The following is a 15,473-nucleotide window of genomic DNA, read 5'->3' on the forward strand; positions in this document are numbered from 1 at the left end:
TAGCCCCCAGCGTGGAAGTCCTGCTCCCGCCGCAGAATTGGCCTTACCACCGCTCAATGGAAGCAGAGTGCAATTTCCCACAATCCACTTCCTTTGGGGGCAGTTACCGGGGCACGACTGGAATCTCCTGTGACAGTGGGAACTTATGCTCTCCACTCTCCTGTGACAGTTTGAACTGGTGCTCTCCACTCTCCCGTCCTGCGACAGTTGGAACTGGTGCTCTCCACTCTCTGTCCTGCGACAGTTGGAACTGGTGCTCTCCACTCTCCCGTCCTGTGACAGTTGGAACTGGTGCTCTCCACTCTCCCGTCCTGTGACAGTTGGAACTGGTGCTCTCCACTCTCCCGTCCTGTGACAGTTGGAACTGGTGCTCTCCACTCTCTCTCCAGTGACAGTTGGAACTGGTGCTCTCCACTCTCCCGTCCTGTGACAGTTGGAACTGGTGCTCTCCACTCTCCCGTCCTGTGACAGTTGGAACTGGTGTTCTCCACTCTCCCGTCCTGTGACAGTTGGAACTGGTGCTCTCCACTCTCCCGTCCTGTGACAGTTGGAACTGGTGCTCTCCACTCTCCCGTCCTGCGACAGTTGGAACTGGTGCTTTCCACTCTCTGTCCTGCGACAGTTGGAACTGGTGCTCTCCACTCTCCCATCCTGTGACAGTTTGAACTGATGCTCTCCACTCTCCCATCCTGTGACAGTTGGAATTGGTGCTCTCCACTCTCCCGTCCTGTGACAGTTGGAATTGGTGCTCTCCACTCTCCCGTCCTGTGACAGTTGGAACTGGTGCTCTCCACTCTCTGTCCTGTGACAGTTGGAACTAGTGCTCTCCATTCTCTCTCCTGTGGCAGTTGGAACTGGTGCTCTCCACTCTCATGTCCTGTGACAGTTGGAACTGGTGCTCTCCACTCTCCTGTCCTGTGACAGTTGGAACTGGTGCTCTCCACTCTCCTGTCCTGTGACAGTTCGAACTGGTGCTCTCCACTCTCCCGTCCTGTGACAGTTGGAACTGGTGCTCTCCACTCTCTGTCCTGCAACAGTTGGAACTGGTGCTCTCCACTCTCTCTCCTGCGACAGTTGGAACTGGTGCTCTCCACTCTCTGTCCTGCGACAGTTGGAACTGGTGCTCTCCACTCTCCCATCCTGTGACAGTTGGAACTGGTGCTCTCCACTCTCCCATCCTGTGACAGTTGGAACTGGTGCTCTCCACTCTCCCATCCTGTGACAGTTGGAACTGGTGCTCTCCACTCTCCCATCCTGTGACAGTTGGAACTGGTGCTCTCCACTCTCCCGTCCTGTGACAGTTGGAACTGGTGCTCTCCACTCTCCCATCCTGTGACAGTTGGAACTGGTGCTCTCCACTCTCTGTCCTGCGACAGTTGGAACTGGTGCTCTCCACTCTCTGTCCTGTGACAGTTTGAACTGGTGCTCTCCACTCTCCCGTCCTGTGACAGTTGGAACTGGTGCTCTCCACTCTCCCGTTCTGTGACAGTTGGAACTGGTGCTCTCCACTCTCTGTCCTGTGACAGTTGGAACTGGTGCTCTCCACTCTCCCGTCCTGTGACAGTTGGAACTGGTGCTTCTCCACTCTCCTGTCCTGTGACAGTTTGAACTGGTGCTCTCCACTCTCCCGTTCTGTGACAGTTGGAACTGGTGCTCTCCACTCTCCCGTCGTATGACAGTTGGAACTGGTGCTCTCCACTCTCCCGTCCTGTGACAGTTGGAACTGGTGCTCTCCACTCTCCTATCCTGTGACAGTTGGAACTGGTGCTCTCCACTCTCTGTCCTGTGACAGTTGGAACTGGTGCTCTCCACTCTCCCGTTCTGTGACAGTTGGAACTGGTGCTCTCCACTCTCCCGTCCTGTGACAGTTGGAACTGGTGCTCTCCACTCTCCTGTCCTGTGACAGTTGGAACTGGTGCTCTCCACTCTCCCGTCGTGCGACGGTTGGAACTGGTGCTCTCCACTCTCCCGTCGTGCGACGGTTGGAAATGGTGCTCTCCACTCTCCCGTCGTGCGACAGTTGGAACTGGTGCTCTCCATTCTCCCGTTCTGTGACAGTTGGAACTGGTGCTCTCCACTCTCCCATCCTGTGACAGTTGGAACTGGTGCTCTCCACTCTCCCGTCCTGTGACAGTTGGAACTGGTGCTCTCCACTCTCCTGTCCTGTGACAGTTGGAACTGGTGCTCTCCACTCTCTGTCCTGTGACAGTTGGAACTGGTGCTCTCCACTCTCCCGTCCTGTGACAGTTGGAACTGGTGCTCTCCACTCTCCCGTTCTGTGACAGTTGGAACTGGTGCTCTCCACTCTCCCGTTCTGTGACAGTTGGAACTGGTGTTCTCCACTCTCCCGTCCTGTGACAGTTGGAACTGGTGCTCTCCACTCTCCCGTCCTGTGACAGTTGGAACTGGTGCTCTCCACTCTCCCGTCCTGTGACAGTTGGAACTGGTGCTCTCCACTCTCCCGTCGTGCGACAGTTGGAACTGGTGCTCTCCACTCTCCCGTCGTGCGACAGTTGGAACTGGTGCTCTCCACTCTCCCGTCCTGTGACAGTTGGAACTGGTGCTCTCCACTCTCCCGTCCTGTGACAGTTGGAACTGGTGCTCTCCACTCTCCCGTCCTGTGACAGTTGGAACTGGTGCTCTCCACTCTCTGTCCTGTGACAGTTTGAACTGGTGCTCTCCACTCTCTCTCCTGTGACAGTTGGAACTGGTGCTCTCCACTCTCCCGTCGTGCGACAGTTGGAACTGGTGCTCTCCACTTTCCCGTCCTGTGACAGTTGGAACTGGTGCTCTCCACTCTCCCATCGTGCGACAGTTGGAACTGGTGCTCTCCGCTCTCGCTCTCTCCATTGGTGGCTCACATGCAATATTCGCTCCCGCCCCCTGCAGCATCGCCGGGCAGCAACAATGGCAGTTGCAGGAGGCATTGTCACCTCGGCTGACTGCTCGGGGACCACTAATTAAAAGCAGTAGTGGTCAGGTAGGAAAAAATTTATTTTTCTCCCCAGTGTGGTACATTTTGCTTTTTTTGGATCTCCATGATTGCTCAGCCCTGGACATAGCGCAGGTGCCGTGGCCCAACACAAACAGCAGGAAAACTCAAGTCAGCTCAGCATTAGCCCCTCCCTTTAAGTGAGAAAGGAGCCTCCAAAGACAGCAGCGCTGCACAGAACATTGTGCAACGCTCCCGCAAAAGTTATCGCCCCAAATGCAATGCTACGCAATTTCTAACCCCAAAACGTTTGGTAACTCTAGCTAATGAACATTGAGCTCTTAACAGGAAAAATAGAGTGCTGATGTTTCTTTACCACGAGTGCTGTTCATTCTCCAATGCCGAAAGTCATTTCAAAAACATTCTTGTATTTGCATTCACAATGCTTTTCACTTCAGAATTTCCTCCGCACATTTAGTAGTTTCCTTCAGCACATAGTCACTCTGTGCGGATTAATCGCCATATTGTTTTTTTTCCAGCATGTTGTAAGCCAAGTGTGTCCAACTTTTAGGAGATTTATGTACCACAACCAGTGAGTGGGTTGCATATGATAAATATGCTTTTGAGTCAGTCAGAATGCAAAATTGTCATACACAAAAATGTGAGACCGACCCTCCCTTATTCCAAAAATATGAGATCCCCATACAATGAAAATGCAAACCCGCCATACTCAAAAATGTGAGATTTGTTGATAGATTGCTGGATAATAGTCTGATTGTATAAGCATCGTATTTCACAATTTTGTTACTGTAAATGTGCCTGATTTTAGGTGTGTCAGTCGAACATATTTTATTTATGAGTACCTCAGAGTATATTTTTTACACTTTTTCATTCAGAAAATCCTTACATACATTTTGTGAAGTTGTTGTCCAGTTTTGTGACACAGTACCTACAGATGAATACAGTCACACATTGAAGCTTTTGGTACAGCTAGGAGTGAGTTTAGAACCAATGGCCCATATTTTCTGGTGCCTACGGGTGTGTACGTGGTGCATATGTGTCCTTAAGAGCTCCGCAAGTTCCGGGTTTTCGCGCACGAAGCGCATGTGAGAAAACCCGGAATTCCTGATCTGCAAGAATCTTGACAGATTGCAGCCATCTCCGGGAAATGGACATTCACTATTTGCCCAACTACCACCCAGCGAATGCCCGTGAAATTCATACGCCTGGTAAAAGCAGGCATATGGCTTGCTTCTACCAGTGTAACATTTTAAATGAATATAAAAATATATATTTTTTGATTATTTAAACATTAAAACACCTATAAAATAAGTTGAGGTTATTTTTAGCCACTTTAAAACATTTACATTTATTTTTCAAAATGTTAAAATGTTGTTTTAAGTGTATGATTGAATGATATTTTAATTCATTTTAAATATGTAGTTTATTTTATTTGGCATGTAAATGTAGTTTTTTTTGTGATCCCCATTCATGCTCATGGGGATTCCATACGTACGGACATATTAATCAAGAACAGTCAGCACGGATTTGTTAAGGGAAGATTGTGTCTGACTAACTTGATTGAATTTTTCGAGGAGGTAACCAGGAGGGTCTATGAGGGCAGTGCATATGATGTGTATATGGATTTTAGCAAAGCTTTTAATAAGGTCCCACATGGCAAACTGAGCACAAAAGTAAAAGCCCTTGGGGTCCAGGGCAAAGTGGCAAGTTGGATCCAAAATTGGCTCAGAGGCAGGAAGCAAAGAGTAATGGTTGATGGATGCTTTTGTGACTGGAAGGCTGTATCCAGTGGGGTTCCGCAGGGGTCTGTGCTGTGTCCCTTGCTTTTTGTGGTATATATCAATGACTTGGACTTGAATGTTGTGTGTATGATTAAGAAGTTTGCAGACGATACTAAAATAGACTGTGTGGTTGATAATAAAGAAGAAAGCTGCGGACTGCAGGAAGATATCAATGTACTTCTTAGGTGTGCAGTAGAGTGGCAAATGGAATTAAATCCGGATAAGTGTGAGGTAATGCATTTGGGGAGGTCTAACAAGGCAAGGGAATACACATTAAATTGTACAACAATGAAAAGTGTAGAGGAACAAAGGGCTTAGAGTGCAGGTCCACAGATCCCTGACGGTAGCAGGCCAGGTAGATAAGGTGGTTAAGAAGGCATATGGTATACTTGCCTTTATTAGTCGAGGCATGGAATACAAGAGCAAGGACGTTATGCTTCAACTGTATAAAACACTGGTTAGGCCACAGCTGGAGTACTGTGTGCAGTTCTGGTCACCACATTACAGGAAAGATGTGATTGCACTGGAAAGGGTGCAGAGGAGATTTACAAGAATGTTGCCTGGACTGGAGAATTTTGGCTATGAGGAAGATTGGAGATGCTGGGTCTGTTTTCTTTGGAACATAGAAGGCTGAGGAGAGACTGATCGAGGTGTATAAAATTATGAGGGGCCTGGATAGAGTGGATAGAAAGGATCTGTTTCCCTTGGTAGAGGGGTCAACAACCAGGGGGCATAGATTTAAAGTAATTGAGGGGAGGTATAGAGGATATATGAGGGGAATGTCTTTCCCCGGAGGGTGGTGGAGGTCTGGAACTCACTGCATGAAAGGGTGGTAGAGGCAGAAGCCCTCACCACATTTTAAAAATACTTGGATGTGCACTTAAAGTGCCGCAACCTACAGGGCTATGAACCAGGAGCTGGAAAGTGGGATTAAGCTGGATAGCTCTTGGTCGGCCAGGGCAGACACAATGGGCCAAAATAGCCTTTTTCTGTCCTAAATTTCTATGATTCTATGCATGATTGAGGATTTCACCTTATTTTATTGGTTGGGCTGGCGCACGTGATCCCAGGGGTGCTTGCAAACTGCCTGCGCCCCTGGGGTGCATGGGCCTCTACACATGTCCACGCATAGAGCCCAGAAGCACAAGTCTCCGTGGATCCTGAGGCAGAAGGTAGGTGCGGATTTTATTTGCGGATCGGAGACATTTCCCCACGGGAAGCGTCCAACCGCAAATTCAGGCCCATTGTGTTGGGGGTCAGTCTACCTTGTTGGCATCCTTCAGGTTCATACGAACTAGAGATATTTCCAGCATTCAGTGTTCATAGGATTTCGCTGAACTGGGTTGTTGGCACGTGTGGAGACCTGTCAAAAGGAAGAGATTCCTTGTTAGATTGTGACCGTGGTCCTATTTAATCATTCCTGTGGAGCAGTCTAGGTTTGTGGGTGGAGATTTTTGGACCGAGTAGGTTTCCAGAAAATGGCTTCAGACTCCTAAGGTACCTCAGATATCATAAAAACTGATTCCTAAAACAGTCAAACTTAATGGGTTTGTAATGAAAAAAAAAAAATTATTTTCTATATATTCTTCTATTGTTTCATTCTGCTTCGGAATATAGGTCTCCTGCTCGAAATAGGCGTAATGAAACAAACTATGTAGAGGCATATGATGAACCTGGCAACTTAAATGATTCCAGGTTAGTGTAAATAACAAAGACGTGACCATGTATTCAATTTTTTGGGAAGTTCAAAATATAAATCTGCATCCGATTGGGCCATGGCTCAGTTGTGTCAAGGCTTTGTAAGTAAATAGGCTAATTGAGTCAACAAAGAATTCCCAAAATGGCTAATCTGATCATATAATGCCAAAATGGCTAATCTGATCATTTTACTGCAGTATAAAGTGCAGTCATTTCTGTGTGGTGCATGTATAATTCGGGTAACATGTATTCATTTAATTATATATTGTTTGATGGTTTCCCCAATGGAGCATGACGAAAACTATTTTGAAAATTTTACTTTGACAATCTAAGTTACTTTGAGGCTGGCATCACAGAAACAATGCTTTTTAAGACATTCGTAGCATTGTTGAGAACATTTTGTAGGCGTGCTCTGGAAACAATTAGAGATGTCGCTCGACTGGAAGCAGGCTAGCACAGTATTCACTTTTAAAAAGGTGGCAAAACAAAACCAGGAAACTACAGACTCATGAGTCTCGCACTTAGGGATGCTGTATGATAGTAACCTAATAAATTATGTTAGAATCTAATAAATAACACCCTAATGAATAATTACTTCATAGAAGAAGTAACGAATACTTGATATGAGAATAATGTCAGGGTGTGACAAAGTGCTGAATAGAGTGGTCCATAGATCAGTGTTATCACTCCTATTTTTAATTATGACTTAGATTCCAAAGCTTAGTACAAGATCATCAAACTCGTAGAAGTTGTCAACCTGAGTAGGAAGTCAGGGACCTACAGAATGAGTTAGATAAAATATGTAAGTGGCAGAAAGTGGTAGATAAAATGTAAAATAGACAACATTAAAGTATTACACATAGGATGAAAAATGGACAGTGTACTGCATGAATGTTGTCAAAATAGTTAAGGCTAAAGTTAAAAGGGCGTAGGGGTATTGGTAGACTTGGGTCTCACAATGTCCAATTATTACAAAGCAGCAGTCAACAAAGCAAATAGAATGCCGTATCATCTAGCCAAATAGTGGAATATAAGTCGGTGGATGTCATGCGTTCACACAATGAGTACTGTGTACAGTTCTAGTCATCAAAACACAAAGGAACCATTCAAATTCTAAAGATAGTACAGGGAAGAGCCATGAGACTTTCATCCACTTCAATCATGTGATAATCCATATTATGCTGCAAAGAAAAAAGTATTCTATTTTGAAAATGGGTATAAATTTTAGGGCATCGAAGTGCCATGATTAAAAGAGCAGATGTGGTGTTAGTGTTTGTTCCAACAATGTTAATGCCATGTTGCACTTTCCAAATGTGTTTAACTCAGCATTAGATGGCTCCTGCAGTGAGAAGAGGTAGTTTTAATCATCCAATGTGACATTGTGACATTGCATATTACAGGCTTGCTAGGCTGTTGCACCTTATGTCACTGGGGGTGAATTACTACAGGGGCGTTCCTGTACGTCTGCCAGAACTTCAGCCAAATAGAACTGGAAGCACTGGAAAAATTACATTCACGCCATTTTCCCGGTGTTTCTGCAGCTGCTCTGCCAAACTTATAGCAGATGAGCGGGAGAACCCTTGCAGAAACTTACTTACATTCTCTTTCCAACCTTGGTGATGTTCTGAAATGCGGCCTCTAGCGCTTCAACTTAGTTTCTCAACAACAACAACAACAAAATAATGATACATCAAGTAGTGTGAAAAGATCCTAGAAAGACTCAGTTTGAATGATATTTCCAAGGAATCTTTTCCACGTCCAGCTGCAGTTTTATAATTAGCTAAATTTCTGCCATCAGCGACAGACTGATTACTTAGAAGATTGGTTTACCACAGTGGATTGAACAATCGTTTAATTTTACATTACCATAGTGTTCTGGCTTCATCCAGTATCCAGGTGAATGCATAACCTCCACTAATGGTGTCATCCAAAGCATCTGCCTCAGCAGTAAAATGAGTGATGATTCAAATTGATTCCAATGCCAACCTGCTACCAGAAGGCACACTGGTACCAACATACCTTAAAAATCAACAGCATATGAAAATTCTAATAAGGTAGATTTCTGATAAATGTTTCTCATTTTTTTAATCCAGGGAGTGTGAAGATCCGTCTTCGATTATGTAAGTACTATTTAGAAAGAAAGAAAGTAGTTACGTCTTTTGGATGTGTCATTAAGGTGGATGTAAACGATCTCATGTCACTATTTTGAAGAAGAACAGGGGAGTTGTCTCCAGTGTCCTAGCCAATATTAATCCCTCAATCAACAGATTATCTGGTCATTATCACATTGCCGTTTGTGGGAGCTTGTCATGCGCAACTTGGCTGACACATTTCCTACATTACACTTCAAAAAGTCATCATCATAGGCAGTCCCTCGAAATTGAGGAAGATTTGCTTCCACTCTAAAAGTGAGTTCTTGGGTGATTGTACAGTCCAGTGCGGGAATTAGTCTCTAGCAGGTGGGACAGACAGTGGCTGAAGGAAAGGGTGGGTGGGGAGTCTGGTTTGCCGCATGCTCCTTCTGCTATCTGCGCTTGATTTCTATATGCTCTTGGCGACGAGACTCGAGGTGCTCAACGCCCTCCCGGATGCTCTTCCTCCACTTTAGGCGGTCTTGGGCCAGGGATTCCCAGATGCTGGTGGGGATGTTGCACTTTATCAAGGAGGTTTTGAGGGTGTCCTTGAAATGTTTACTAAGCACTGTTCAAAAAGTACTTCATTGACTGTAAAACGCTTTGGGACATCCTGAATTCATGAAAGGTGCTATATAAATGCAAATCTTTCTTTTCACGATTTATCTAACACATTCTAAGTAAAACTCCAATGCAGAAAGAGGGAATCCGCATTGTTTATATGTGGATTATGAAAGGAAAGTCAAGGGCTATATGAATATCATGGCTTATTACATCAAAACCTCCCATAGTACTTTTTTAATATTGTTAAACATGACAGCCATTCTGTGCCAACAGTGTCCCACAAACAGTAATACGATGAGGACTACATGCATGCTAAACAGCAAAATCAGCATGCTATAGACAGAGCTAAACGGTTCCACAATCAGCAAATCAGATCAAAGCTCTTCAGTCCTGTTACATCCAGTCATGAATGGTGGTAGGCAATTAAACAACAAACAGGAGGCGAGGCTCCATAAATATCCCCATCCGCAATGATGGCGGAGCCGAGCACACGAGTGCAAAAGACAAGGCTGAAGCGTTTGCAACTATCTTCAGCCAAACGTGCCGAATGGGTAATCCATATTGGCCTCCCCCTGAGGTCCCCAACATCATTGAAGCCAGTATTCAGCCAATTCGATTCACTCCACGTGATATCAAGAGATGGCCGAACACACTGGATCCAGCAAAGGCTATGGGCCCTGACAACGTCCTGGCTGTCATGCTGAAGACGTGTGTTTCAGAACTAGCCGCGCCTCTAGCCAAGCTGTTCCAGTATAGCTACAACACTGGCATCTACCCATCTGTCCTGTCCACAAAAAGCAGGGCAAATCCAATCCAGCCAATTACCATTCCATCAGTCAACTCTCAATCATCAGAAAAGTGATAAAGGTGTCGTCGGCAATACGATCAAGCGGAATTTACTCACCAAGGCTCACTGATGTTCAGTTTGGGTTCTGCCAGGATCACTCGACTCCAGACCTCATTAGAGTCTTGATCCAAACATGGACAAAAGAGCTGAATTCCAGAAGTGAGGTGAGAGTGACTGCCCTTGACATCAACGCAGTATTTGACTGAGGAGCCTTAGTAAAATTGAAGTCAATTGGAATCAAAGGAAACTCTCTACTGAAGTCATACCTAGCACAAAGAAAGATGGTTGTGGTGTTGGAGGTCAATCATCCCAGCCCCAGGACATCACTGCAGGAGTTCCGCAGGGCACTGTTCTCAGCCCAACCATCTTCAGCTGCTTCATCAATGACCTTCCCTCCATCATAAGGTCAGAAGTGGGGATGCTTGCTGATGATTCCACAGTGTTCAGTTCCATTCGCAACTCCTCAGATCATGAAGCAGTCCATGCCCGCATGCAGCAAGACCTGGATGACGTTCAGGCTTGGGCTGATAAATGGCAAGTAATATTCACGCCACACAAGTGCCAGGCAATAACTATCTCCAATAAGCGAGAGCCCCTTGACATTTAGGGGAATTACCATCGCCAAGTCTCCCACCATCTAGATCCTGGGGGTCCCCTTTGACCAGAAACTTAACTGGACCAGCCACATAAATACTGTGGCTTCAAGAGGTGGTCAGAGGCCGGGTAGTCTGCAGCAAGTGTCTCTCCTCCTGACTCTCCAAAGCCTTTCCATCATCCACAAGGCACAAGTCAGGAGTGCGATGGAATACTCTCCACTTGCCTGGATGAGTGCAGCTCCAACAACACTCAAAAAGCTTGACACCACCCAGGACAAAGCAGCTCCCTTGATTGGCTACCCATTCACCACCTTAAACATTCACTCCCTCCAGTACCAATGTGCACTGTGTACCATCTACAAGATGAACTGCAACAACTTGCCAAGGCTTCTTCGGCAGCACCTCCCAAATCCACAACCTCTATCACCTAGAAGGACAAGGGCAGCAGACGCTTGGGAGCACCATCATCTGCACGTTCCCCTCCAAGTTACACATCATCCTGACTTGGAAATCTATTGCCATTACTTAATCATCGCTGGATCAAAATCCTGAAACTTCCTCTCTAACAGCACTATGGGAGTACCTTCACCAGAGGGACTGCAGCAGTTTAAGAAGGTGGCTCACCATCATCCTCTCAAGGGCAATTTGGGCTGGGCAATTAATGCTGGCTTTGCCAGCGATGCCCACATCCCAGGAACAAATGAAAAAACAGTTAATGGGGCCGAATTTGCCCCCTGCCAGAAACACAGCGCACTTACCGTGTTTGAGCTGTTTGCACCGTCATGGTAGATCCGCTCTTTGGTTTTTGTTTTTCGAGTGGCCCGGAAGTTGGTCATAATGAGGGCGGAAGTGTAGCGGAGAGCAGAAGTTTGCACACTAGACGGGCGGAAGTTGGGGGCGTGTGTAGTGGCCGCCACTGTCAGTCATCAGCATAGCGCTGATGACGTTCTCACGCTGGCGCGCCCCTTCGTCTCTCCCCTTCACTTAAAGGGAAGGGCCACAAGCTCTTCGATTCTTTGAGTTACGTCCACTGGGCCACCAGGGAGGGTTTTGACCAGGCCATGGCCTGGCACCCAAGAGGGGGTGCTAGACTGCCTGTTGGTGGCCCGGCATAATTATCGGCCCGACCTAGCAGTCGGCCGACAAAAAAAAGTTAGATGGCAGCCTCGGCAGTGCACCCTCCCCATTAATGGCAGCCACACCTCCATTTTAACACACTGTAAGCACAGTGCACCGACAGAAAAAGCTGTAGTTGGCACTGACAGTAACATTTTCTCGGCGGAATTTCGCGTTCGGCCGGAGAACATCGGCGGTGCATGCTCTGATGACGCACTTAGGATGGATCAAGCTGCGGGGCGAAAGTGGGAGGAGCGGGTCACCACCAGGATACCGCAGGAGGGCAATTTTCAAAATGGTGGCCATTCCACTGCACAGCGTGGCTGCCGAATTCCGGCAGTAACAGGCCTTAAGAAAAGGGGCAATTTCGACCCCAATATGTTTTTAAAATGTCCTCAACATCCAGTCCAACATCATTTGCAATCCTCCTTATCGGATGATTGAGGGAGGATGTTGGGAAAGGCACTGGGAGTATTTTTTAAACTGTGCCATGGGATCTTTCACTCCACTCTGCCAACACAGCACTCACTGTACCATTGGAGGCGAGCTATCAGCTGTCTCATCTCCATGCTCCAGAATTCTCTTCCCAAATATCTCTGCCCTACCTCATGCCTTCCACCTTCGAAAGCCTCTTTGACTGGTCACCTCCCAAATTCTTCTTTCTACTCCTACAGTGTAGTGAAGGGAGCTGGCAGTCATTGGGGAATACAAAATGGAGCCAGTGAGCAGAGCTATTGAAGACTTGAGTTAAAGCAAGAATGGTGCAGGGTCAATTTCCTTTTGTCTAACACCTGTGAAGTAGCAAAGTCAAGGAACTTTGTTAGGCAGAGACATTCTTAGAGCTGAGACTGGGAGTAGAACTGCACTGGTGCCACCAACCTTCCAGGGACAAACGCTGGTGAGAGTAGTAGGGGTAGTTCTGTGCAGCATAGATCATTTTGCAACAGTCAAAGTTTATCATTCTTGTATAGCGATAATATTAGTAGATCCCCCATTATGTTTACTTATTACAGTGAATCCTCTGCCTCCAAAGCCTATTTGTGTTTCTCATTTTGTCTCTCCAACATATCTGTCTCCCTTGCTTTTATCTCTGCTCTGATCTGTCTGTCTCTTCCCCAATCTCTTTGAGCATCTCTTGATTCGTTGGTTCTATCATTTTGTCTTCTACGATACAGCTATCTGTCTGCCCCTGATCTCTCTTTCTTCACCCAATTTTTCTCTGCCCATCCTTGTGATGTCTTCCACCAATTTGTTTCTGCCCAGATCTATTATCATAATTTCTCTACCTCTCTCACTGACCACCATATCTCTGATATTGTTGCTTATGTTTCTAATTTTTTCCACCATCTCATCTCTCCATGATGTTATCCGGCCACCTCTCTCTTTCCCTTTTGTTTTAGCCTTGTGTGTCAATTCCTTCTCTCCCATTGAATCTCATTATCTCCTAAATGTCTTTGACTTTCACTCTGCCATCATATCTCCCTGTCTCTTTCTTTAAAAATGTGTTTTCTATCTACTTCTCCTCAAATATCTTCCCTTAAGATTTTCTGCCTCATCTCTACCTTGTATTTTTCTTCCTGCAGCTTTCTTTCATTTTGAGCATTAAAGTCTCTCTTTACATCAACCACCACGGTTGATAGCAAAGATAGCACTGGGCAGAGACAGGATATATTGTGGAGAGTTGGCCAAATGTCAATTCCAGATGGACGAGGTCAAGGAGAAGTAGAGCTAAGTCACACTAAATAGGCTTATGATCCACAAAATACATGTCTTTCTTCTTTTCCATCTTTTGCTGCATCCTGCATTGAACCTAGGTCTTCCATTCTGCTGTGGCGTGATGAAGTGAACAATGCACAGAGAAACAACGTAATTTGCAACATGGATGTTTCGACATCAGTGTAAGTGGGATGGAGATGACCATGAGTCATTCAGGCACTCTTAATCTGTTTGCAATGCTGTGATTTCATTTAATGAAACTGCATCTAATTAACCTTGGCTGAATTGTTTTGAGGCTTTGCAGAGAGTTAAGCTGAGTGAGTTACCAAAGGAATAGTTAATATGTTTGTTCACATCATGTAATGTGTTCATATAATGTGTATATTTATGGAATAAGATGTGTTTTATTACATTATAAAATGTATACATTTCATTTTATGTGTTTGTACAATCAGGGTATGATTTATTCAATTCAGACACTGTTATGTATGTAAACTTTACCAATGTGTAAGACTTGCCACCAGGGGGCACACCTGTGGGAGACCCAAGGGCCACCTGCACACCCTGGGCAAGCAGGTATAAAAGGCAGTCTACCATGCTGCTTACTCTCTCTGGAGTTACATTAAAGAGACCAAGGTCACAACAGTTTGAGCTTACAGCATACAGTCTTGTGGAGTTATTCTGAACATAAAATAGAAAATAGGTGCAGGAGCAGGCCATTCAGTCCTTCGAGCCCGCACCACCATTCAATAAGGTCATGGCTGATCATTCCCTCAGTACCCCTTTCCTGCTTTCTCTCCATACCCTTTGATCCCTTTAGCCGCAATGGCCATATCCAACTCCCTCTTCAATATATATAACGAACTGGCATCAACAACTCTCTGCAGTGGAGAATTCCACAGGTTCACAATTCTCTGAGTGAAGAAGTTTCTCCTCATCTCGGTCAAAAATGACTTACCCCTTATCCTTAGATTGTGACCCCGGTTCTGGACTTCCCCAACATCGGGAACATTCTTCCTGCATCTAACCTGTCCAGTCCCATCAGAATTTTATATGTTTTTATGAGATCCTCTCTCATTCTTCTAAACTCCAGAGAATACAGGCCCAGCCGATCCAGTCTCTCCTCATAGGTCGGTCCTGCCAACCCAGGAATCAGTGTGGTGAACCTTCACTGCACTCCCTCAATAGCAAGAATGTCCTTCCTCAGATTAAGAGACCAAAACTGAACACAATATTCAAGGTGAGGCCTCACCAAGGCCCTGTACAACTGCAGTAAGACCTCCCTGCTCGTATACTCAAATCCCCTAGCTATGAAGGCCAACATGCCATTTGCCTTCTTCACTGCCTGCTGTACCTTCATGCCAACTTTCAATGACTGATGTACCATGACACCCAGGTCTCATTGCACCTCCCCTTTTCCTAATCTGCCGCCATTCAGATAATATTCTGCCTTCATGTTTTTGCCACCAAAGTGGATAACTTCACATTTATCCACGTTATATTGCATCTGCTATGCATTTGCCCACTCACCTAACCTGTCCAAGTCACCCTGCAGCCTCTTAGCATCCTCCTCACAGCTCACACCACCACCTAGCTGAGTGTCATCTGTAAACTTGGAGATATTACACTCAATTCCTTCGTCTAAATCATTGATGTATATTGTAAATAGCTGGGGTCCCAGCACTGAGCCCTGCGGCACCCCACTAGTCACTTCCTGCCATTCTGAAAAGGACCCATTTATCCCGACTCTCTGCTTCCTGTCTGGCAACCAGTTCTCTATCCATGTCAGTACATTACCCCCAATACCATGTGCTTTAATTTTGCACACCAATCTCTTGTGTGGGACCTTGTCAAAAGCCTTTTGAAAGTCCAAATACACCACATCCACTTGTTCTCCTTTATCCACTCTACTAGTTACATCCTCCAAAAAATTCTAGAAGAATTGTCAAGCATGATTTCCCTTTCATAAATCCATGCTGACTTGGACCGATCCTGTCACTGCTTTCCAAATGCGCTGTTATTTTATCTTTAATAATTCATTCCAACATTTTCCCCATTACTGATGTCAGG

General features: G+C 45.7%; 1 protein-coding gene across 50 annotated transcripts in view; it reads left to right on the forward strand.

Moving 5' to 3' along the window:
• Nucleotides 1-15,473, forward strand: part of LOC139232545 (heat shock protein DDB_G0288861-like) — a 990,854-nt gene that overhangs the window by 241,830 nt on the left and 733,551 nt on the right. For 47 of the 50 annotated variants that reach the window (XM_070862910.1, XM_070862948.1, XM_070862943.1 and 44 more), the window contains 3 exons: nt 6,352-6,429; nt 8,526-8,552; nt 13,502-13,585. In XM_070862910.1, the coding sequence (XP_070719011.1) occupies nt 6,352-6,429; nt 8,526-8,552; nt 13,502-13,585 (189 nt within the window). The remainder of the gene's footprint in view (nt 1-6,351; nt 6,430-8,525; nt 8,553-13,501; nt 13,586-15,473) is intronic. The other 3 variants (XM_070862949.1, XM_070862960.1, XM_070862962.1) reach the window with 3 other exon arrangements.

The sequence above is a fragment of the Pristiophorus japonicus genome, chromosome 20, assembly GCF_044704955.1.
Source record: "Pristiophorus japonicus isolate sPriJap1 chromosome 20, sPriJap1.hap1, whole genome shotgun sequence".
In the NCBI taxonomy this organism is placed as follows: domain Eukaryota; kingdom Metazoa; phylum Chordata; class Chondrichthyes; family Pristiophoridae; genus Pristiophorus; species Pristiophorus japonicus.